Source organism: Candoia aspera, chromosome 6 (genome assembly GCF_035149785.1).
Source record: "Candoia aspera isolate rCanAsp1 chromosome 6, rCanAsp1.hap2, whole genome shotgun sequence".
NCBI lineage: Eukaryota > Metazoa > Chordata > Lepidosauria > Squamata > Boidae > Candoia > Candoia aspera.
This window is the reverse complement of record NC_086158.1, coordinates 84,465,298-84,491,250: the sequence shown is the minus strand read 5'-3', so window position 1 is coordinate 84,491,250 and position 25,953 is coordinate 84,465,298. Positions and strand designations below refer to the sequence as shown.

Sequence of the window (25,953 nt, the reverse complement as noted above, 5' to 3'; positions counted from 1 at the left end):
GTCGAGACAGCTGTGCTGTCACTCAGTGAAGATTCAGTTAATTTTCAGAACTCATTAATCAGAAAACCCTCACCCACCCCTTCTTCTGTGACACAAAGCTTTTTGTATCCTAGAGATGTTGAATGGCACCATAATTGAAGCAGTTAGCCAGCAGTTAGAAACATACTTGCCCAAAGTTACTTTCTGTTTTTTCTTTTTCCCTGAGTTGAACTTGGAGGCAAATTTCACTTCACTCTATCATATAACAGACAAGCATCCTTCTCGCCTTGGGCTAACCCCGTTAACTGCCTCCCTTCCCTGTGCTCTCAGTCACCCAAGATTTCAAGATGAGATCTTTCTTCCTAGGCAAACTTTTCCATTTTGCTTCCCATTCTTGTTCCAAGCCCACAGGTGTATATTAGTTAACCTCAGTAAAAGCCTTTTCCATCAGGCAACATTTAATTGCATGTTCATTTACATTTCCCATTACAAATATCCAGAAATGCCACACCTAAAAGAAACACAAGAGGCCCCCTTGCATGTGTGCCAAATAATATTTATTACATCTGATTAGGTACTGTGTTTTATCATATAGAGTCATACTATGACTCATAAATATCAAAGTGGGAGGAAACAAAGGTATTTCCAAAAGAAATCTGAGGACTTGACAGATGCAGCAGATGTGCAACCTGAGCAGTGCCAATTCCAGGAACATCATCCCTATGGCCCAATTCATAGGCTTCTTGGCCTCTGCACAGGGCCATTAGTGGCTTCATTGGCAGATCTCATGAATAAATGATTTAGAACTCCCTTATGGAGTGAAATTCTACAACCTGTATGATTGCTTGTACCCGTGTTTGCTCCACAAATCACTTTGTCTTATTGTCACCCTCCACAAAAAGATGCTGAATTGTTTAAATGATGCCTCTGCATGGTCTCAAGCAGGCCTGGTATCAGCAGAGGGCATTCCCAAGAAGACCCACTGATGATGCCTTGTCTGGGTCCCCCTTATGAAACAATTCTGACAATCTGATCAGGGTGCCATCTAAATACCTTGGATCATGCTGCATCAGTATTTGCTACTTGCTCAACTTACCAGGAGCCCCACTTGAGGTATTCTGCCAACAGCTGTCTCCTGAATTGGAAGCCAATCTCCCACCATATTCCAAATAGAATTCCTCTTCCTTCCAAATGTCAGTTGGAGGTTAATGTCTAACAGATAAGATGGTATGGTTATTTGTGGGGACCACCACTCCTGTGCCACTTTCTACTATGTGACAGAGTTATATTTCTGTAATCTGTAAGGTTAGAATTCAACACCATTTCACTCAGAATCAAACTTTTCCCCAGGGAACACAGGAATTTGCTTGCCCTAATAGAGGTTGGAAAGAGGTATGGGAGGCAAATTGTGTTCCAGTGTCCTTGGCACCATACCTCACTCTTCTCTCCCCCTCTCTCCAGTAGCTGGAAGCAGCAGATATATATTTCTTCATTCCCAACCTATACTAGCTGCTAACTAATCACAGGAGCATTGAGGACCAGCACATCTATTACATTTTCCAGGATATTGTTATCAGTTTCCTAGCAACCGCTATAACAGATGTAAAGCTTTGTTGTTTCAGACACTGAAAAACTCACAGGGAAGTATTCATGTAATCTGCTTAAACTGGAGAAGGTAACTGTTGTATTCTGCCATCCATAATATTTTAACTTTAACCCCATGTTATGTGGTATAATGAAGAATCTGCAAAGAGGCACCTGCCATTGTATAAAGACACAGGATGACAGCTGCCATCATTAAGCAGAAGGATCAGGTAAGCCATTAGTCTCTTATGCTAAATCAGTCATGCATAGCTTATTAGCATACTGCGGCTATGAGAAGGATTTAGAAATAGTGCCAAGCTCATGCATTCTCAGAAAAGATTTCTCAGAGAGTATTTCTCTTGACTCACCTCTTAGAAAAAGGAAGTCACTGAGAAATGTGTCTAGATATTTTTGCACTGATACTTTCCACTATTTTTTTTTTCTTGCAGAAGCAGGGGTGCCTCCAGGGGTGCTGTGTATTTATCAAAAAAGATGGTGGCCACGACCACATAACTGAAGTGTTCCTTTATTATATATGTTGTGCACGCAGCACACATTAACAAGGGTGGGGATCACACAGTTACAGCTGTCATGTTCACTTTTTTGATGAATCTTCCCCCACCCCTGCCCCAAGATGCCCCAGCTCTACCTCAGGCTGCTGAAAGTCTTCCATCAACCAAAGTCCTCTTACCTCCATTGCCGAGAAAAGCATGCTGAGTCCCCTTAGCCTGTCCCTGTTGCAGGCAGGATCCTGACAAAAGAAAGGGGCATATTTGCAAACTCTTGTCAATGTCCCCCTGCTCCTTTCTTCCAGCTATTGCAAGGACTAGGCCAGTAAGCTTGAGGGTTTGGCAACTCCCTCTTGGGTCCTAAACCTCAGGTGCAGGGAGGAGGAGTGAGCCAGGAGTTCTCTCCAATGGAAAAATTGAGTCATAACCACTCAAATGGAACAATTGCTCTTCTTAAAAAAAGAACAAATTAGTTTTACCCTACACTGAAATAAATCAGCTCAGTTCTCCAACACTATTGACATCCATTCTGATGAGCTACAGCAGCAGCTTTATAGTATCACCCAGTCATTGTTGAAGTAATACAAAGCCTGTCTGCATTACTGTTATTTTGGCACAGTTATGGTTGCAAGACACCATAAGCTAGTAGTGCAGAAATGAACGTTGTGGGAACACTGAAGCCTGAAGCTGCTTTCCAACTGGCTCAGGATCCTCATGTGGAAATGCCTGTAGATCAGTCTTCAGGGTGATCCAGCAAGTTGATTGCTGTCCACTTATGGCCAGATCCACGTGAGACAGGGCAGGAGAAAGAGAAGTTGGACAGCTGAGCTCAATATTTACTTGCTTCTTTTCATGCTATGTTCAGAAAGTCACTTTTCTGTGTTCAGAAGGTAATACTGGCTAGTAGCAAGAACATGCTGGAGGAATTTACTATGAACCCTCTAACTTTGTTTCAACTACCTGGTAAATAAAGGATTTTAAACCCTCTCAACTTCAATGAATGCTTTGAAACTCATTAATCTAAACAATTTCATTTACCAAACTGTCAAATTTTGAGAAGTGAGACACCTCAGGTATTTTCATGTACTTCAATATATTTTAGAATTACAAATAATGATTTTTCCCCTTTTAATGGTCTGTATATGAAAATTAGTGCAAAATAATCATATTTTTTAATGGAAGGAATTTAGAATTGGGAAGGAAAAATGGCATTTCTACAGATGGCACTATATTTCATTTCAATCAACAAAAATTATGTTGATGCTGAAACAAATAATATTTCTTTAATAAATACCAACATCTTCTAAAGAATGAACTGAAAAACGAATTTGGTATTTTGGAGATGAGAGAGAAATAGAGATGATAGATGATGGATGGATGGATGGAGGATAGAGGACAGAGGATAGATGAGAGAGAGAGAGAAAGTATAGGACATTACATGCTTTTATAACTGGATAGTAGAAGGACTGTGTAATTAATAACTAAACTAATTATTTGGCTGTTAAGATCTGTGACATAATCACTAGGGATGAAGAAAACCTAGCAGGAAAACAGAAGAGAAGCCTACTTTAAACTAAAAATGCATTCTCACACCTTTAAGATCTGTCATAGTAGTATGGTGTCACATTCATTGTTGGGCGCAGGGTGGGAAAATTCAAATCCCCAGCCATGAAGCTCAATAGGAGGTCTGGGACCAGTCATGACAGCCAGTGTGATGAAGTAGTTAAGGTGCTGGACTGGCATTAGGAAGACCAAGGTTCTAATCCATCCTCAGGCATGGAAACTCATGGGGTAGTTTCGAGCCAATTTCTTCTTCACAGCTTTGTTGTGTGGAAAATTAGGGGAGGGGAAGGATACTGTGCTCTCCTTTGAGATCTTGAATGTAAGATGTGATATAAGTATATAAAACATATAAAATTATGAAATGAGATATGTAATTTCGTCTTTGAATGGGACATATTAATGGTTCAGTCTTCTATGTATTTCCCTCATATATAACTTTTTATTTGACTTTGAGAAAGACAAAGTATTGGTACATCCCTGAGATAATTGTGGAAGCTTTCTAAAAACAGAGAACAACAAAACGTTGGGTGGGGGGATGCCTCTAAGGACCAGTTCTTCTTTCCGGTCTTGAAGCCCTGCAAGTTCTGTGCCAATATCCATTACCAACATTTGAACAGCTGGACTAATTACACATGAAGCTGTTGGGTTTTTATCTGATTTTTTTTCCTTGATGTGGGATTGCAGCAATTTATTTCAGCCATTGAAATAAATTGCTGGAGAGGAGAACCAACATGTCCCTAGGAAGGAGAACACTTGAAAGTGGGGGGGGGGGGGGTTTGTGCACAGAATCCTTGGGAAGCAAACAAAAAGGAGATTTTGGCAGGAGATGGTTCAGCCTAGAAGTGGAGGGAAGAGGAATTTTATCTGAGATATGGTGGGAGCAGGGAGAAATGGAAATGAAACCCAGACATGGGCTGTCCTTCCATGATGGTAGAAAGAGAACTGTTAGGTTTTTTTTTTTTAATCATATGGCATAGTAGTTCAGTGTTCATGCTGCTTTTTCTTGCTGGGAAATCCTTGTGAGGTCCAGCAGCCAGATTTGGGGACTATTTAGCCATGACAAGTCACATTGCCAAGGGTGCACCATGAGGAGGCTAGTCGACATTGCACAGAGTTGGGCTGAGAAAGGGGGACTGGCCCAAGGTCACCCAGCCAGCTTTCATGCCTAAGGCAGAACTAGAACTCACAGACTCCTGGTTTCTAGCCTGTTGCCCTAAGCAGTAGACCAAACTGGCTCTGAACTGTTAGGTGAGGGAGTACTACTGACTGTACGGAAGGGATGGTTGCGGCGGGGCACTCCACTGGGTCAAGGTTGCTTTCTAAGAGAACAGCCTGCAGTTTCATTGATTTTTTTTATTTTTTATCCTTGAAAGAGAGAATGAAGCCCCTTCCCCCAGGTTTTGGCTCCAGGTAAAGCCACCCATGGCACCATCCTAACTGGACCATAGACTGGAAGGGAGGGTCCCACAGAGCTAGCTTAACTAGCTCAGCTCCCAATCAACCACTGATGGGCACCCAAAGACCACTGAAGGTGGAGAAAAGAAATGCTATATGCATAATCCCTTTAGACAGCTGGATTTTTTTAAAGCACTCCATGGGCTTGTATTCAGACAGTATTTAATAAAATGAACAAAACCAGTGAGGTGTATTAATTGACTGATTATGTGCCATCAAGCTGGTGCTGAGTCTTAGAGACCACATAGATAGACCTTCTCCAGGCTGATCTGTTCCCCACCCTGGTCCTTCAGGTTTTCTAATGGGGCATCCATTGCCACTGTAACTGAGTCCATGCATCTTGCTATTGGGTAATACTCTTCTTCTCTTTCCTCCCACCTTTCCAAGCATTATAGACTTCTCAAGGGAGCTAGGTTTTCACATAATGTGTCCAAAGTAGGATAATTTGAGCCTGGTCATTTGTGCCTCAAGTGAGGATTCTGGATTGATTCTTCTACGATGCATTTGTTTTCTTGCCTATCCGTGGTATCCTCAAGAGTCTTCACCAACACCAAAGTTCAGAACCATCAACATTCTTTCTATTCTGCTCCTTCAGAGTCCAACATCTGATTCCATAGAGCAACACAGGGAAAACCATTGTCTGCACAATTCTGATCTTTATAGTCTATGGCTTTCCTGGCTTCTTGTCAAAATTTTTAGAAGTAATTTGCCTTCTTCCTTCTACTGCTGAGAGAAAGTGACTGGCCCATGGTAAACCCGCTCGCTTTGTGCCTAAGGCAGCACTAGAACTCACAACTTCTGCTTTTTAGCCAGGTGCTTTTAAACACTACACATAAAGTGTATAACCTAGGCAAATATATCACATCAGTCCTTAATATGAAAGCAACTATGATATCAGAGAAGTGGAGGGTTCACTGAAAAGTATAATCCTCAAATCTCAGTGTTACAGGATCGATCTATCTATCTATCTATCTATCTATCTATCTATCTATCTATCTATCTATCTATCTATCTATCATCGACACAAGCTTCTACAAAAAGTCCCCACCACACTTTTGCTAACAAATACTGAGATATGATGCATGTGAACAACTTAGTATTTTGAAAAACACTACACATGATTAAACCTGGCATATTGTGATTAATTAGTAGTGCAACGTACGTCAACATTTTTTATGTCATATGCAAAATGGTAAAATGCCAAATACATCAGTGAGTGATCAATACAAAAACACGCTTAAACTTTTAAAAGGATGTGCCAAAAGCTCCTTTTAACTGGGTAAAAAAACCTCACAGATTCTTCATCACATATAAATGAAATGACTTAATGTAATATAAATGTTAAACCCACAAATGTGAAATGTTAGTGCATTTGTGGCACGGAAAAGTGAAAAAAATAACTGTATGATCTCAGCAGCCTCCTCATCTAGGAGGGCTGTACAATGAACAGAATAACAATTTCAGTGTATTTCTCTTCCTCTAAATTCACTCATGATTTGAATGGGGTGGATCTTCTTCTTAGCTGAACCTTTTCTGATGGCTGCATAGATTTCCTCTGGCTTCTCTCTCTTAATCAAAGGTTTCTTTTCAGGAGCCTTCATCCGCCACATCACCACAGGATGTCGTGGGCCAGCAGGACTTTGAATTCTGATAATCTTTGTGGAGGCGATGTATGACATCTTCACTGTCTGCACCACAGCATTCATCAAGTTTTTGGCAGCCTGAATCAGTGAAGTCACACTGTCTAACTGGAAGCAAAAACACAACTATTATAATCTCAGAAATCAGAGTTGTTGTTTCCTTTTATACATTGGATGAACAGAACATAAATGCAATTGGGTCAAAAATAACATGCAATGCTGGATAACAAAAACGAATGGAGGGAAGTTACTTCAATGAGGTCCACCTTAAGAGTTTTTGAAAGTCTTGTTTACAGGTAAACCTAAATACAGTAAAGTAACCAAGAGCAGAAAAATCAAATCACCTAATTTTTATAACAAATATGAATTAGTTTATCCTTTTGTTCAGAAATAAAGTTGCAAATTTGTAATCCCAGATCCTTGCAATTCCAAAGATCTGTAATTTTGGCAAGGCTAGATCCCAACAAAACAGTATTGTTCAGACAGCACTCAGGCCTTACCTGAAGAAGACAGAAAAGATGAAACCACTGGAGATAGAAATACTCTGGAATCATGCTCCCTTATTACCCGAGAAAATGTGTGAGAGTATTCCTTTCACTTTCTGCTGTGGGAAAAATGCAACTATCCAAAACACATCAGGAATCTACCAGTTCAATTCATGGACTGGAAACTGTTCTGCATGAAGACAGGGAACTGGGTAATGCAGTGGGTTATTACGTCTGCTGAACTGACCTGTAGTCCATGAAAACACGTGTCATAATACATTTGTCTTGAAGATTCTTTAAAGGTCTTTATTGTAGTTGCTGGAAATAATAGGCATTGTATGCACTGTTCTTCAGACTAAGCCAACAGCCAGGTTGGCACAGCTGAATCAATTAGTTAAGCAATAATTCCAGTCAACAGCATCTTCATGTGTGTACAATTGCTGCTTACCTGGTTTGCTTATGTATTTACAGCTAGCCTGCTCTACAGACCCAAGTTCTACTAGGACTTTTGACTTGAGCACTTGACAATTTGCCAATATTTTCCTTAAATATGTTCAGAACAACGTGCATTTCTTTTTGTATAAGGGCCTGTATTACTTATTAGTGATGGTGAGATTCCCCTCTGATTTGTTCAGTGTGAAACAGGATGCATGAGAAGATGGGCTTTTGACCTGATCCAGTTAAATTCTTCTTATGTACTTGTGCTAATACTTTTTATTCTATGGAGGAGAGAGGGAATTCTGGAAGTGTTCTTAGTAAACAAGGTATCATTGTAAAAGGAATCATTTAAGGGGGATGATTTGTAACATAGACTGCATAGCATTTGAACTGTATCATATTTCATTTTGTGTATAGCCCTCTAGGTGCATGTTAAATTCTTTGGCATTGCCTTCCTTGTATTATGGATTCCACCTACAGCTTAAGCTTCCTGTGTTGTTATTTTACATTGGAAAATTGGAAAAAGGATAAATATAAAGAAATGCATATTGGTGACTTGAATGAATAATTTTCAAGCTTCTAAGAGTCTCTATGCTCATATTTAATTACAAGGCTGACAATTTCAATTTAGAAATGCATTTCCACTTCAAATTCTTTTAAATAATGCCATGTACTTGGATTTATATTTCCCCCAACCCTCACATTGGAGCATGCACACATACACACATTGAAAATTAACCTGATTATTCTGATCACCTCTTGAAGTTTGGTGGAAAAGAAGTGATACAATGTACAGCTTCTTGACAAAATTTGTTTCAAAAGTCACCAAGTGTAGAACTAAGAATAAAAACATCTCATGGTGAATTGAAAATATATTATCAAGATGCTTTTTGTACTGCCTTGGAAAGTTGCATGGGGTTGGTTCTTTCCTGCTGTGACCCAGAGCAGAGCAAACATGCCCAGCACTAGCTGCAGGTACGGATGACTCCAACAGCAGGCTGCAGCAGATCCCCCCAAATATATACAATCATAATTTGTTACAGCTCCAGAGGATCCTGGATGAAACGGATTATCTAGACCCCTTCCAGTCAGGTTTCAGGCCCAGTTATGGGATGGAAACAGCGTTGGTTGCACTTATGGATGATCTCTGGTGGGAGCAGGATGCGGGCAGTGCATCCATCCTGGCTCTTCTTGACCTCTCAGCAGCTTTTGATACCATTGACCATGGAATCCTTTTGGGGCGGCTCAGGGAGTTGGGGATGGGTGATGTAATCTTACGCTGGTTCACCTCCTTCCTCCAGGGCCAGTCCCAGTTGGTGTTGAGGGAGGGAGAGGTCCAGCTCACGGCCCCTTTGTTGTGGGGTGCTGGTGGGCTCAGTACTCTCTCTCCTCTCCTATTTAACATCTACATGAAAACGCTGGGTGAGATCATCTGTCACCACAGGATGAGGTATCATCAGTATGCTGATGATACACACTTGTCTATCTCCATCCCAGGTGAAGTAAGTGATGCCATGACCACCCTCTCATGGTATCTGGGGGCTGTGGGAGTCTGGATGGGGAACAACAGGCTTTGACTGAACCCTAGTAAGACAGAGTGGCTGTGGATTAGTGGCACCTTGGGTGCCAGGAACTTGTCATCTTTAGTGCTGGATGGGTTTGCACTGCCCCAGACAGACCTGGTGCGTAACTTGGGAGTCCTCTTGGACTCACGACTCCTGCTCAAAGAGCAGGTGGTAGTCATGGCCAGGAGGGCCTTTGCGCAACTTCGTGTTGTGCACCAGTTATGCCGTTTCCTGGACCGAGAGGCCCTTCGAACGGTTACTCATGCCCTGGTCATCTCCCAAATAGACTATTGTAATGTGCTCTACATGTGGCTACGCTTGAAGAATATCCAGAAGCTACATCTGGTCCAGAATGCAGCTGAGCAGGCAATCTTAGGGGTCCCAAGGTTTGCACATGTTACACCTTTATTGCATGAGCTGCACTGGGTTCCAGATTGCTTCCAGGTCCAATTCAAGATGTTGGTCATCACCTTTAAAGCCCTACATGGCATGGGACCAGGTTACCTGTCTCATCCCCATAACATTGACCCATCCCACCCAGTCATGCAGAGGGGGCATGCCACGGATCCCATCTGCTAAAGAGTTCCATCTGGCGGGGTTGCGGAAGTATGCCTTCTCTGCAGTAGCTCCTGCCCTTTGGAACATTCTTCCCCCAGGGGTGAGACAGGTCCCCTTGCTCCTGGACTTTTGAAAAAGGTTAAAGACCTGGTTTTGTCAGCAGGCTTGCAGTGGGAGGGGGAACAGTCATACTTGGGGTTGGCTAGCACCCTAAAGTGATCTTTGATGGATCTATTACACTCATGGACTAATTAAAACCTTTTAGCCATTTAGACTCTATTATATCTCTATTTTTATTGTATTATTGTATTTGTAATTGTTCTGAATTTTAATTCTGTTTTATTGTAAACCGCCCAGAGTCCCCCCCCCAGTGGGGGAGATGGGTGGTGCTAAAGTTTGATAGATAGATAGATAGATAGATAGATAGATAGATAGATAGAATATTATGGGTCTTTAGACTCCAGATTTGAAAGATGCCTCATTTACTCATGCCTGCAAATGCTTATCTGAGCCCTCCAGAAGCCTTGCCAGCCCTTGGCTTTCTTCCTGGTTAGGAACTAAACTGGACAGGACCATGGGAGGGCATCAGCAGGACCATGTCCCTCTCAGATTTGCTTCTTGCCACAATGCCATCCATTAATAGTAAGGCAAATCTTCACTGCATTATTTTTCCATTCTTGTTGTGAAAAAAAGAAAGAAAAATGCAAATCTCCAAAATTTCATTCTATAAAAAAAATAATTTTGGCCTAATTTTTAAATAAGTCATTAAATCTTGACCACGGGAAATGATATTCATCAATGTTTCCACTGTGTTGCTAGAGTGCCAGTTTGTAAAAGGAAGTTATTACATACAGTATCTCTAGCTGTCACTATAAGTACAGAGTAAATCTTATATTTCCAGCACTGAATAGTTTCCTTCTTTGCTAACCCTCATGCCATAACACAGCCATACTTTTTTACGTAAATATATTCCTAAATTTCAGTATGTAATTTAAGCACATTCACAAGCTTAAAACCACAATGATCTTTGCAATACCATTGAAACAATTTTGTGAGTATCAGTCCAGAATGGGATGTTAATTTTAAAAAGCTCATGTCTCAGGGTAGCTGTTCCTTCATCTATACAGGTAGTTCTCATTTAGGGACCACAATTGAGACTGGCAACTTAGTCATTAAGCAAAGCGGTCACTAAGTGAAACCACAACTGTGCTTATGATGTTACTTCAGCTTTCCTTTGCTTTACAGACTTGTGAAGGTTGTGAATGCAAGGACTGGTTGCCAAGTTACTTGTTATCACTGTTGTAACTGTGAGTGGTCACTAAATGAGGTAGTTGCTAAACGAGGACTACCTGTAGTGCACTGGCAATATTGTGACGTTGGCAAGCAATCCCTTTTGAACATTCTCTGAGGAGTGTGAAAGGCATGGATAAGAAATTGATCCTAGGAGAAATACACAATATTTTTAAAACCTCTCCCACTGATTAACACATATAATATATAACCAAATCCTCACTCAGCTAATAGCATTCTTTAGTAGCGTTTTGCTCCATCAGGCTGGCCATCACTGACTACAGTACCTCCTAGCCATGCCTTGGGGTGGCTTTTTCCCCTTTGGTTCTAGTGGACAAAAGGACCAAGCACCAAAGGACAGACCTCCTTCCTACCCAGTGCTGGGTGGCCCCGGTGGCCTAGTCTGTGCCAAGAAAGTTCATTCTCAGAACTGATACTAGAAACTTGCATTCCAAAACCTTTAAATTCTGCTGCAGCCACAGGCTTTTACCTCCAGGATGCGTCGTTATTGAAAATATTGTTCAGAACCTTTGAGTAATAACAGTAGTCTGATATAAGTGGAGATGGAAGATAGATGAGAATTGTTCAGTCCCCTCTCCACCCCCCCAATCCCCTCCTTGACACGCATAAATATTATTTGTCTTTATGAAAAATCTGTTGTGAAGGCTTCTGCTTTGTAACCCTCATCAGTGCAGATCAATCTAGTTGCTATTTTAAGTGTCCTTTTAATTACTCGTTACTGGCCTCTATTTATGACTTTTTAAATATTAGTTATTATATTAAACTTTAACATTAGTTTAATATTGGCCTTTTCTTCTAACTTTCAAGTACTTTATTTAGAACATATTATATCTCTTCTCATTAAATATAAATAAGTGGCTTGGAAAACATTGATCATAATTCCAATATAATAAAGAATAAAAGCAGTACAATAATGCAGAATCATAAAACCAACAATTTAAATAATAAAAGGACAGTCAGTAAGGCAACTAAGCAAAAGCCAATACAATAAATACATTTTCAGTTTTTGGTAAAAACACTCCATTTCACCAAAAACTGCTGACCATCACTAGAGAAAATACCCACATCTACCACAGCTGGCTTCAGCAAAGGATCGTTACCTTGTCGTGGTGCTGGAGCTTGAGCACCTCAATGATGCCATGAGCTAAACCATGAAGGGCCACCCAAGACGGGAAGGTCATGACAGAGAGGTCAGACTAAATGCGATCCCTGGGGAAGGTCATGGGAACCCACCTCAGTATTCTTGCCGTGAAAACTAAATGGATCAGTACAACCAGAGATATGTCGGTATACCATCGGAAGATGAGACCCCCAGGTCGGAAGATGGTCAAAATGCTACTGGGGAGGAACAGAGGATGAGCTCAACTAGCCCCAGACGTGATGACGCAGCTAGCTCAAAGCCGAAAGGACGGCTAGCGGCCGACGGTGCTGGTGGTGAACGGCGAATCCGATGTTCTAAGGATCAACACACCATCGGAACCTGGAATGTAAGATCTATGAGCCAGGGCAAATTGGATGTGGTTATTGGTGAGATGTCAAGATTAAAGATAGACATTCTGGGCGTCAGTGAACTGAAATGGACTGGAATGGGCCACTTCACATCAAATGACCACCAGATCTACTACTGCGGACAAGAGGACCACAGAAGAAATGGAGTAGCCTTCATAATTAATAGTAAAGTGGCTAAAGCAGTGCTTGGATACAACCCAAAAAACGACAGAATGATCTCAATTCGAATTCAGGGCAAGCCATCTAACATCACAGTGATCCAAATATACGCCCCAACCACAAATGCTGAAGAAGCTGAAGTAGAGCAGTTCTATGAGGATCTGCAGCACCTACTGGACAACACGCCTAAAAGAGATGTTATTTTCATCACAGGAGACTGGAATGCTAAGGTGGGCAGTCAAATGACACCTCGAATTACAGGTAAGTATGGCCTGGGAGAACAAAACGAAGCAGGACACAGGCTGATAGAATTTTGCCAAGACAATTCACTCTGCATAACAAACACTCTCTTCCAACAACCTAAGAGACGGCTTTATACATGGACTTCCCCAGATGGACAACACCGAAATCAGATTGATTACATCCTTTGCAGCCAAAGGTGGCGGACATCTGTACAGTCGGTAAAAACAAGGCCTGGAGCTGACTGTAGTTCAGATCACGAACTTCTTCTTGCACAATTTAGGATCAGACTAAAGAGATTAGGGAAGACCCACAGATCAGCTAGATATGAGCTCACTAATATTCCTAAGGAATATGCAGTGGAGGTGAAGAATAGATTTAAGGGACTGGACTTAGTAGATAGGGTCCCGGAAGAACTCTGGACAGAAGTTGGCAGCATTGTTCAGGAGGCGGCAACAAAATACATCCCAAAGAAAGAGAAAACCAAGAAGGCAAAATGGCTGTCTGCTGAGACACTAGAAGTAGCCCAAGAAAGAAGGAAAGCAAAAGGCAACAGTGATAGGGGGAGACATGCCCAATTAAATGCAAAATTCCAGAGGTTAGCCAGAAGAGATAAGGAATTGTTTTTAAACAAGCAATGCGCGGAAGTGGAAGAAGACAATAGAATAGGAAGGACAAGAGACCTCTTCCAGAAAATTAGAAACATTGGAGGTAAATTCCAGGCTAAAATGGGTATGATCAAAAACAAAGATGGCAAGGACCTAACAGAAGAAGAAGAGATCAAGAAAAGGTGGCAAGAATATACAGAAAACCTGTATAGGAAGGATAACAATATCGGGGATAGCTTTGACGGTGTGGTCGGTGAGCTAGAGCCAGACATCCTGAAGAGTGAGGTTGAGTGGGCCTTAAGAAGCATTGCTAATAACAAGGCAACAGGAGACGACGGCATCCCAGCTGAACTGTTCAAAATCTTGCAAGATGATGCTGTCAAGGTAATGCATGCTATATGCCAGCAAATTTGGAAAACACAAGAATGGCCATCAGACTGGAAAAAATCAACTTATATCCCCATACCAAAAAAGGGAAACACTAAAGAATGTTCAAACTATCGAACAGTGGCACTCATTTCACATGCCAGCAAGGTAATGCTCAAGATCCTGCAAGGTAGACTTCAGCAGTTCATGGAGCGAGAATTGCCAGATGTACAAGCTGGCTTTAGAAAAGGCAGAGGAACTAGAGACCAAATTGCCAATATCCGCTGGATAATGGAAAAAGCCAGGGAGTTTCAGAAAAACATCTATTTCTGTTTTATTGACTATTCTAAAGCCTTTGACTGTGTGGACCATAACAAATTGTGGCAAGTTCTTAGTGGTATGGGGATACCAAGTCATCTTGTATGCCTCCTGAAGAATCTGTATAACGACCAAGTAGCAACAGTAAGAACAGACCACGGAACAACAGACTGGTTTAAGATTGGGAAAGGAGTACGGCAGGGCTGTATACTCTCACCCTACCTATTCAACTTGTATGCAGAACACATCATGCGACAAGCTGGCCTTGAGGAATCCAAGGCTGGAGTTAAAATCTCTGGAAGAAACATTAACAATCTCAGATATGCAGATGATACCACTTTGATGGCTGAAAGTGAAGAGGAACTGAGGAGCCTTATGATGAAGGTGAAAGAAGAAAGTGCAAAAGCTGGTTTGTAGCTAAACCTCAAAAAAACCAAGATTATGGCAACCAGCTTGATTGATAACTGGCAAATAGAGGGAGAAAATGTAGAAGCAGTGAAAGACTTTGTATTCCTAGGTGCAAAGATTACTGCAGATGCTGACTGCAGTCAGGAAATCAGAAGACGCTTAATCCTTGGAAGAAGAGCAATGACAAATCTCGATAAAATAGTTAAGAGCAGAGACATCACACTGACAACAAAGGCCCGCATAGTTAAAGCAATGGTGTTCCCTGTAGTAACATATGGCTGCGAGAGCTGGACCATAAGGAAGGCTGAGCGAAGGAAGATCGATGCTTTTGAACTGTGGTGTTGGAGGAAAATTCTGAGAGTGTCTTGGACTGCAAGAAGATCCAACCAGTCCATCCTCCAGGAAATAAAGCCAGACTGCTCACTTGAGGGAATGATATTAAAGGCAAAACTGAAATACTTTGGCCACATAATGAGAAGACAGGACACCCTGGAGAAGATGCTGATGCTAGGGAGAGTGGAAGGCAAAAGGAAGAGGGGCCGACCAAGGGCAAGATGGATGGATGATATTCTAGAGGTGACGGACTCGTCCCTGGGGGAGCTGGGGGTGTTGACGACCGACAGGAAGCTCTGGCGTGGGCTGGTCCATGAAGTCACGAAGAGTCGGAAGCGACTAAACGAATAAACAACAACCACAGCTGGATGAACTTTGCTTAGAAACTACACTAAAAATGAATTGTCACCCTTTCCTTTTAAAAAATCAGAAAAGAAAATTAGATAATAATGAGTTTTCCAGTCAGGCTTCCCACAGAAATTAGCATGGGTTGTAGTGGCTCCGTAGCCTCTCTCTGGTTTTAATTCATCCTTTGGGCATTTCCACTGTTCAGTGGGCATTGCTCTACTGCATTGTACTTAATGTTCTACTGTGAAACCCACATTCTCAAGGCAATGTTCACTTAGATATTTTGTTTGGTTTGCCTGTTTCAGCTATTTTCTATAGTTTCCTTAAGGCCTTCTACCTCCATAAGCATGGAAAACTGATGAAGTAAGAATCCTCTTAAACTTACACTTGAAGAAATATTTTGAGATCCTAGACATTTATCTTTCAGGAATGCTTTTTTAAAGGCAACAGCACCCAGCCCCTTAGAAGAAAATGCATACTTCTTGCATCAGTTAGAAGGGTATATGTGTTTATAAGCTATGGCTTTTCTGCTTCCAGTATCAAAGACAAGAAATTATCTCAAGCATTCAAAAGGGGGAAAATCTGATTTATACAAGTCTGGCACTTCAGGACTAAAAGTAGGTTTATTTAATACCTTCTAATATTGAAACACCATCATGACCTTTCTGGAGTTATAGGGCTACAATCATTGTGGATGGCTCTCAAGGGAATATAAGAGGACAAGTCCCTGCTTTCAGGAGCTAACACTCTAAAACTTACACAACAGAATCAAAAGAAGAAAGCTGGGAGAGATTTGACTGTTTCACTTACACATGCTTAGGTGGAAAGAATCTCCAATAGAAGATCTCTAATCCAAAAATTCAAAAGTCACTGCATAGCTCTTTTGTCTTTCCTTCTTTGAGAGACCTTTTTCCAGGTATGAAAAAAGACACACAACCAGACAGACTGCACAGAATTTTAAATGGAAAACAGCACTGCTTGGACCCAACCTCTCCATAACATTTGTGTGAATAAAGCTTGGCCTGAAATTGCTCCATTAATTTCAAACAAATTGGGTCATATCATTATTGCAATATGATAAATTTAAGAAGATAACAATAGGAAACTTCAATTTTGCCTGCATTGTCATCATTCAAACCCGACTGAAGAAAGAAGTCCTGTCTCTACAAAAAGATGGGAGACCACAAAGAAATCTCAGGGCTGTATACTGGAAAGTTAAAAAAAAAAAAATCCAGTGAGAAGGCAGTGGTGGCATGTCCATACTGACATGTTTACCAGAAGCTGAGGCCAACTCAAGGGAGAACTGACTTTAATGATCATCACCCTGTGACTCACATGATGGCAACCCAATCAACATTTCTCTTGCTTTAGCATCAAATTTTGAATATACAGAATGTATTGTGTACTTCTTTATACTTGGCTATCCTGTGGTGTTCAACTTTGTGGAGTGTAGAAACATGTAGCATACTGTACATACAGAAACATGTATGCTGCTGTTTATATTGGTAAACATGGACCCCCTAGGATATTTAACCTTAAACAAATACCAGAAAACTGTCAAAGAGCCAGCAGTATTGATCTTGCTTTAGAAAGAGCTTTATAGCAAGAATAGGGGAAGTACTGGCATAATCTTTTGTGTTTCATGTGCCTGTGAACAGTCAGGAATCTTTTATCTTCACATGATTCCAAAAAAGAAACAAACAAACAGCCAAACATTTTTAACCATTTCAAGTACTGTACATACTGCTACTGAACAGCAGTTCCAAAACAAGGACAAAGTAACATCAGAGCATTTCAATCTTCTAGAAAACTCTTTATAGATCTCAAAGTAGACATCATGGGGGGGGGGGGGGAACTTCACCAGCACAACTGAGTGGGAGATTGCTGAACTCACATACATCTAAGGTTTCAAGCCATCTCAGAATGTCTCAACAAACACATGAATTTTTAACATATTACGGTTGATAAGATACTTTTAATCTGTGTCACATGTAACCTACATCCTCATAACCATCCTGACTTCCCCCCTCTCCCACCCGCCTCACCCCAATTTAAATCTTATATTGTGGAGGAAATAGGAGGAGGAAGGAGTATTCAGTATGTTCGCCACCTTGAGTTATTTATAAAAAGTAATAAAGGTGGGATAGAAAATAAATAATAATAATATCAGTCCAGCCATTCCACTGCATCTGTAGATTATGTCTTTTCATAAAATGTGTTAGATGGCAAAAGGTGCTACCAGACTGCGCCTAGTTCCCAAGCTGAAAATGCAATATGGCAAAGGAAATTGTTTATGGAATATTATCAGATTTGTGCTGTCTACATACAATTAAAATCCAATATTTTTACTTTTCTAAATGTTATCCCTGCCACAGTTAGAGAGACAATATGTAGCCAGGTTGACTCAATATTCCAAAAGATTATTCAGATCCAGCATCTGAATTATACGTTATAGCATAGTTTTCTTGAATTGTTCAGAATACACGAGTAAGGAGGATTCATATTTACATGGATGAGAAGCTGTCTGAAATTGTGAACCAGTATGGTAGAGATGGTTGGTACACAAAGGTAAACACATGTTCAGTTTTGTTTTCTCCCATGTGTGTTTTAAAAAGTGAAGTTTTTCCCCCACCTTATGAAGAAAATTGTCAATTTTGTTAAATAGATAAAATTCCTAGATGTGAATGACAAACTCATTGAACAAAAGTGACACTTGTAGAAGAAATTGTGTTTGGTTCATGAGGGTAGCCCAGTTGGTGGTGGACATAGCTGATACTGGTTGATGTGAAACAAACGGAACAGGTTTGGACCTGATGATATTTGGATGAGAGACCACCAGATAATCCAAGGGTTGCAGGCTACACAGAACGTTGAAAACCCATCATGGAAGAGGGCAGAGGCAAACCACTTTCATATTGTTACCCAGAAAACTTCATGGAAGAGTTCATGTGGTCACCAAGAGTCAACCTTGCCTTGAGAAGTATTTATATTTACTTTATCAAAATGCAACATATTTTCCAAGGTGAGCAAATCTCCCTCCCTCCCACCAACCCAATTCTTCTCCTTTCCTCCTTTAGGCTACTTTCCTTTTTATGTAATATACAAAATTTGGAATTACTGTCAAGTATTGTATTTTATACCAATATGTTTGGTAGAAATTGGAATCCTTGGTGAAATAGAGGAATGAAGGGAATGCCAACAGGGGAAAAAATACAGGTTAAATCTGCAGCTCCCCTTCTCAGCTTCAAACGTACAAAATAAACTATTATTTTTACAAGTCTCCTCTCCTCAGAGGTTCACAGGTTCACAGTAAAAAAAGTCAAAATGGCAATCACAACGGTGCAACCAAAGCTCTGCTTGATTCTCTTGTGGCTGCAATCTTGATTTTTTTTCTGTATCCTGTGAGCACCCTTGCCTCTCTCTCAAATATTTGATGTCCAGTCATCTCTTACTTTTTTCAATATTTATATCAAAAGAATCTATCTAGTGAAGGGTGAAGAGTGTAAACTAGAAAAATAAAACCAGTGGATGGTGGGTTTTCTTTCCAATCTGTCTATGTTTTGCTCCCTAATCCATTACTACAGCAGCAGAATATCTGGCACTGAAAGGCAAATGTCGGGGAAAAGGACAAACAAAACCATTTAAGCAGATTCATGGAACTGAGCCTGGCAAAAGTTAAGCATCCTTAAAACTGGCCAGAAAGCAAAAGTGTGTAACAAGGGAGCTCTGTCCTCAACCGCTGCTGCAAGGGAGGTGCACTCACAAGGAGTGGTGGAGTAGGGCAAATGGCCCCATTCTCCTTGCAATGGAAGAAAAACAGCTGGGGCTAGGGGTGAGATGAAGGCAATGTCATGAAGATCTGTCATTTAACACTGCTCTTGGGGCACGTTCATGCCACTGTTAAAGGTTGGTGAGGATAACCTCTTTGTTACTTGTTAGCAGCTAGTATACCAATTCCTTGCCTTTTATCTAAAGGGACATATCTAAAACCTTGTCATTCTTAGCCATCTTCACTAACTTCAGCTCATTCTAAACTTTCACTTTTGTGGTACCACCTCTACACTTCCAGGCTACTATGGAGTAGGAAGGACTGCTAGAGCTAGCATTTGCTGCAAATATATGCCAGGCTCTTTTCAGGAAAGAAGATAAATCTGACACAAGTTTTGTAGATGAGTAGTGCACATTTCTGTCCACTCATCTTCACTCTGGCTTCTTAGGGCACTGTCAATAAAAGCTTACCTTTCTTCTTGTTCTCTTCCCAAGCTCTAGTCTTAGCCAAGTTCGGCCTCTTAGAGGGAAATTTGTTAGAGATCCTATCTTAAATCTCCATGCTGAATTCACCTGGCAAAGTTTTGTTAGTTCCCTCCCGGTTAGTTAACTCATCTTTAGAATCTGGGCTCCTTATATGTCATGAGTGCCGTTGAGCTGAAGACATCAGCGCAATGGCACACATGACAATAGCAAGGAAACAGGGGAAGGGGCTCAAGATAAGTAGCCATCAACTCACAAAGACTGAAGGACAAGAAACAATGGCTAAACGGATCGCGAGGCACACCCAAGCTGTTAGCGCTAACGCAACGGAGATCGCCCAGCTGACAGCAATCAACGGAGGAATAGAGAAACCGATGATGGGCGATCCCGGAACGCCAGCGGGGCCTCGCAACCCCTCACCTACCGGCAGGACAACGTGTTGGACAAAGGGGGGTGACGTAACCGCGAGTGAGGGGGCGCTGACCAGCGCGGGGTATTTAAACCCCGCACCGGCGCGCTTCTGTCACTCTCAGCTTTTTTCCTATACTGTACCTACACTGTGAATAAATCAGAGCCTGTTCCACAGAACCAGTGTCTGAGAATTATTCAGAGGTAGGCAGCGCATGACATTATATTCCTCTTACAGTTTCTTCTTACTCAGTTGGAAGCAGTCACTCAATTGCCCAGATTGGACAATCTGTGATTTTCAAGATATCTCCCTTGCAATAGCAGATCTTCAGGAGATTATTTTTTTTCACCTTTTACAGCTCAGCACACAATTGTTCAGAACACATAATTACAAACTTTTCTTCCTTCAGTTGAACTCTGGTAAATTCTTATCTTTCTCCCTGTTCCCTCAGCGATATTTTAATTTTGCCTAAAATAACCTACTATATTTAGGTTGTTCTGCTAATCTCAAAACTGGGATGGTGTTTTTATTTATTTAAGAATTTATATTCTTCTTCCTTGAAAGGTGAAAGATCCCCTGTGCGAGCACCGAGTCTTGTCTGACCCTTTGGGGGGATGCCGCTTTCGCAACGTTTTCTTGGCAGACTATAGAGCGGGGTGGTTTGCCATTGCCTTCCCCAGTTGTCACCTTCCCCAGCAAGCTGGGTACTCATTTTACCGAACTCAGAAGAATGGAAGGCTGAGTCGACCTGAGCCGGCTACCCAAGAATCCAGCTTCCGCTGGGATCAAACTCGGGTCGTGGGGAGAGTTTCAATAGCAATACTGCCACCTACCACTCTGGGCCACACGAAGCTGTTTTATTCTTCTTCCTTTTAGAAAACTACAAAGAAAATGCAGGATCATGAAGGTCTATAGTGATCATTAACCAAGATCATTACCCATTTCACAATTCCTACAATGAAAAAGGAGTAGCTCTATGATGTCTCACTAGAAACTCCAGCTGTGCCTCTAGAAATGGTTGGCCACTCCATGATTGGCAGGTTAAAATGGAGCATACCTAAGAGGAAGGAGAAGTTATTATATATTCTGGAGCAGATGGTTAAGATTACAGAATGACTTCATTGATCATATTCCTTCTCTCTATCTCATTCATTAACATGTTTTTTGTTTTTAATGTGTGTATGTTCTAGGCAGCAGATTTTTGAGACACTTTTTATAGAACTGTGACAACACAGCCTGGGAGTGGACTTCTCTTATGATTTGGGTGACATTCTAGCCTTATAAAGATAATCATACCCTTTGCCTTCATTCATTTTCCTTCCAGCAAAAGCTCACAGGTCTGGTGATCATGTCTTAAACCCTGGCTCCTTAACCTTGGTTCTTGAAAGCAGATATTAACTATGCAGCACTTCAGAGAGAAGGGTTAGTATGCAAAGAAAAAGAACTGATACATGTGTGTGCTTATGGATGTCAGTATATGTAATTGGGAAGAAGTATAGAAGAAAATGGAAAACTCAGAATACTGAAAGAGCTGCCTGAAGTGATTTCCCCCCCCCCCTTTTTGCCTGCCAGATTGATTTTCTGTCCAATATTCTCTTCTGTTTAGCAGTTCATTTGTCATTCTGCCAATGGGGGGCATTTAGGATGATTATGAAAAGCTGCAGAGGTTATCAGTTTTCTATTTACTTTGCAGCCTTATAAGAACTTTATTAGAGGAACCTGGAAGGTGGTTAGGAGGGGGAGGAAGAAGGCTGCTCTCTGCTTTGCATTGTTAAGACGGTTTCCAGGTATGCTCAGCCCAGCCCGCTGCCCCCAGCCCCCTTACCCATACATGGGATGCAAGGGTGGAAGACAGGTGTGACTGTTTCTCCATGCACAGGCCTAATCTGATGCAGCATAAGGACTCCTGCACCAGCATTCCAGGGCAAGCTTGCAAGAAAATGGATACCTTCAAATCTGTGCCATCCTTCACTCCATGATAGATAGTTCAAGCAGGAAGAGGTAGAAATTAATCATAAGGGGTTTTTTATGGCAGGTAAATGCAAATATAAAGAAACATTATGTGAAATGCTGCTACTACATTCCTGAGGTCAAGTTTTTTTCCCTTCATTATGCACAGTTCATTTCCCAATGCTGTAGAGCCAGAAGGAATGTGGTACGTCTTGTCATATTGCAGCTTAGCAATTTTTTCAAGGATAGCAGATTCTGCCACTTTATTGGCAAGGTTTGTTTTCTCTAATGAATTTTCACTGAATGGCTTTGCCAAGTATTTATTACCATCACAATGACAGGACCCCCTAAAGCAAAGTTTCTTTTTTACATTTTTGGTCACTGGAGCAATTTGTCTATTTCACTTGCTTTAATACTTGAATATTTTTCCTGATGAGAATTATCTGCTTATTTAAAAGACAATGTTCCTGTGAATTGAGCTTGATTCCTGGTGACTTCATGGACATAATCCATCCTCTTCTAAGTTTTTAATGTTTTGCTGATAGGTTTTTTCTATTCTTTTTAATATGTGGTTAGCCTCCCAGAGTCACATTTGCAAGATGGGTAGCCATACTGTATAAATTAATTTAATAAATAAAATAAACCAATATAGCTTTATTGAAATAATACTGATAAGGACTGGTATTGCATTCTTCTGCAATGGTGTGTGATTGATTGATCAATTATATATTTATTTCCCAGCCTAGCCGCTCTGCTTTTTTTTTCAAGAATTATCATATGTTGAACTAATCAAATGAGCTGGGTTTGCACCAAATGATGAACTATGATTAAAAAAAAAAAACAACTAGCCAAGGCTAATTCAACTTTGTAATGTGCTAGAAATATATCTACTAGGTCTTTACCTGACCTGGTTAAAAGTGTAATGTGGACACAGCTTTTGAGCTGATATAATATTCAGTCTTTTCAGTCTGTTTCAGTACTTGATGCTTGATCTTAGCTGTTGTGAGTGTTGAAATCTACTTTCACAAGGACATGTTGAAAGAAAAGGTAGTTTGAAGGAAAAGTCAGTAGAAACTTCAACACCATTTCTCTTAAAGCTCCCACTCTCTGTGAACGTTGCCTTTTGCTGTTTGTGTGTGTATGTGTTTTAATGCTTGAGTGTAATGATAGACCTGCCATCATCACTCCTTCACTCACAGATGCATAACCATTGGGTAGCAAAACTGAATGGATCCACCCACACACTACTGTTGAATCTCAGAAGCAGCCAACAGAACATGTTCAGGTTGTTCAGAGAACACTGTTGTTTGGAACATACCTTAACCATACTGTCCCTGATGCCCACCTGGGGCTCTGCAAGAGGGTCTGGATAGACACAGGTTTTGAGTTTGGCACAATATACTGGTACATGCTTCACTGTTAAAGATGCAAAATTTGTCATCTTAGGTAGTGCTTTGGAAATGGAGTGCTAAGTTTACCTTGCTGCTCATTTTGCCACTTCAGATACCGAGGGGGTGGCAGAATAACAAATGTCATGAATTTTTATTCATATCTCAATAAAAGGACATAAGAAGCAACCAAATATGCACTTACACCAATGCTGCTAAATTGGTTTCTCATGGAATTGACTGGGTAACCATGTTCCTTCTTCAATTTTGTCCTGTTCAGACTATGCAACCAGGCAGAGTAATATCAAAAATATTCTTTACTAAACAACTATTTACAATAATTAAGTCCTTGAAGCATGAAGAACTGGAATCAATCAAGCCCAACTGGGCAACAGCCAGACCACGAACAGAACTCCCCAATGGGAGCTGGATGGCTGGAGGACTGAGGACTGAACTAGATGGGACTTGAAGACCCATGCTGCACTGTGAGCCAGTAACTGGAAACTCGAAGCAAGACTCAGGACTGGGAACAAGGCTGGACCCAACTGGAAGCTCTGGGCTAGGCTGGACCCCCTGAACTGGAGACTTGGAGCAGGACTGGGAACTCGGAGCAAGACTAGACTTGGCTGGAAGCCCCAGGCTAGGCTGGATTCTCTGGACTGAAGACTTGGAAAAAGACTGGAAACTCAGAGCAAGGTTAGATTCTTCTGGAAACCCTGGGCTAGGCTGAATTCTCTGGACTAGAAATGGAGCAAGACTGGAAACTCAGAGCAAGGCTAGACTCGGCTGGAAGCCCTGGGCTAGGCTGAATTCTCTGGACTAGAAACGGAGCAAGACTGGAAACTCAGAGCAAGGCTAGACTCGGCTGGAAGCCCTGGGCTAGGCTGGATTCTCTGGACTGGAGACTTGGAGCAAGACTGGACTGCAAACTTGGAATGAAACTGTGGAGCAGAGGCATGACAAGGCAGGACTAAGGTCGCTGGACTCGACTGGGATCTTGGAGCAGGACGAAAAGCGCATCTGGAACGCGCTCAGGATGACCACAGAGTTCCAAAGCTGTATGCAAGGCTGAGATGGCTGGGCTCGGTGAATATAGGATCCTTGGTGGCAGCAGAAGCAGGATTCAAGTCCTCTTCAGCATGGTGCAAGGGCGCTGATTCCCCTTTGGCAACAGACGCTGTCTCCGATGCAGGTAGGGACTCTTCCATGGAAGCTGCAGGCTTGGAGGATCAGTTGTCTCCAGCAGCTTGCTCTTCGCATGTCTGCTTATTATGCTGATCCTTTGCACGCCTGGACCCTTCGGCAGCCAATTGGGCTGCCTTCTCTTTCACGTGCTTTTCTGCCCATCGTTGGCAAGTGCTGATTGGAGGATTCGAATCCTCCCCCAAATCCTGGCCAATCAGTGCCTTGGACTCTTCCCACACTGCTGGCTCATCCTCTGCTTTCATATTCCCAATTTCAGCCTGGTAAGTTTCTGTTTCCTCCTCTGACTCAGAAGGAGTTTTGCTTTCTGAGTCAGAGGCAGGCTTGACTCTGACAGATTTCCAGGGAAATATATATATATATATATATATATATGAATGAATGAATGAATGAATGAATGAATGAATGAATGGTCATGATGTATCCCAAAAGAAAGACTCTCATGGTCTAGGCCATTACAACTCAAACTAGTTTAGATTGCACATTTTATAGTTAGGTACCCTGTATTATCAGAAACAGAAGAGCTAGCCCTACCCGTAGGACTGACAAGAGCTGAAATCCAAAACATCTGGAGGGCATTAGGGTGCCTGTTCCTATATACTAACACCTACTTCTTTTTCTAAATGTGGACATTTAGTTCATCATGTAGCCAAAAAGGAAGGTAGCTGTAAACTTACAGAAGATACAAGGTTTGCAGGAGTACAAAATGTTTTATAATCCATAGCAGCATGTAATGATGATAGTTGTAGGGAAAAATGGAAATTTGGGAGTGGTGACATAACTGAACGAAGTGTCCTAGGAAAAAGCAGACCTGAACAGGAATATTATACACACCAACTTCTTGTTACAGGATCCACTTGTTGGAATATAATTTATGTAAAGAAGGTAAAATCAGAAAATAGGCACCTTTATATTATCCAGAACAGCACTGCAAATCCTCCTATTTCCATACTTAATCACATAATTCTTCAATTCGTGCCAGGATCATAGAAATATAACTTCAATTTTTTTTCCAAAGGAAATATGAAAATGAATAATAAACATATGACTTAATTTACAACTACATTAGCATTCACACCCACTAAGAACTTGTTCAGATAGGATTCCACCTACAAGAGGCTAAAATTTAGTTTCAGAGACCTGTCACCCTGTCTTGCCAGAGTCCAGGTTGTACCTGCAAGATAACAGTATCATGAAATGCCTTCAGGGCAGTTTGCACTTACTGCTGACATGATGAGCTCTCCGCCTAAATTCTGGATTTCAGCTTTGACTTGACTGCAGATTTTGAGTTGATGGGAGTAGAGCTTGATTTGTTCCAGGTAAGCGAGTAAGTCTTGCTTACATGACAAGTCTGGACACTAAAAAATAAAAGCAAA

General features: G+C 41.3%; 1 protein-coding gene across 1 annotated transcript in view; it reads right to left on the bottom strand.

Annotated features, from left to right (window-relative positions):
- Positions 1–6,206: 6,206 nt before the first annotated feature.
- Positions 6,207–25,953, bottom strand: part of CTNNA3 (catenin alpha 3) — a 781,530-nt gene continuing 761,783 nt past the window's right edge. Inside the window, exons 17-18 of the mRNA XM_063307559.1 lie at positions 25,801–25,935; positions 6,207–6,838 (exon numbers count right to left, since the gene is read on the bottom strand). Coding sequence (XP_063163629.1) covers positions 6,551–6,838; positions 25,801–25,935 — 423 coding nt within the window. The 3' untranslated portion in view covers positions 6,207–6,550. The remainder of the gene's footprint in view (positions 6,839–25,800; positions 25,936–25,953) is intronic.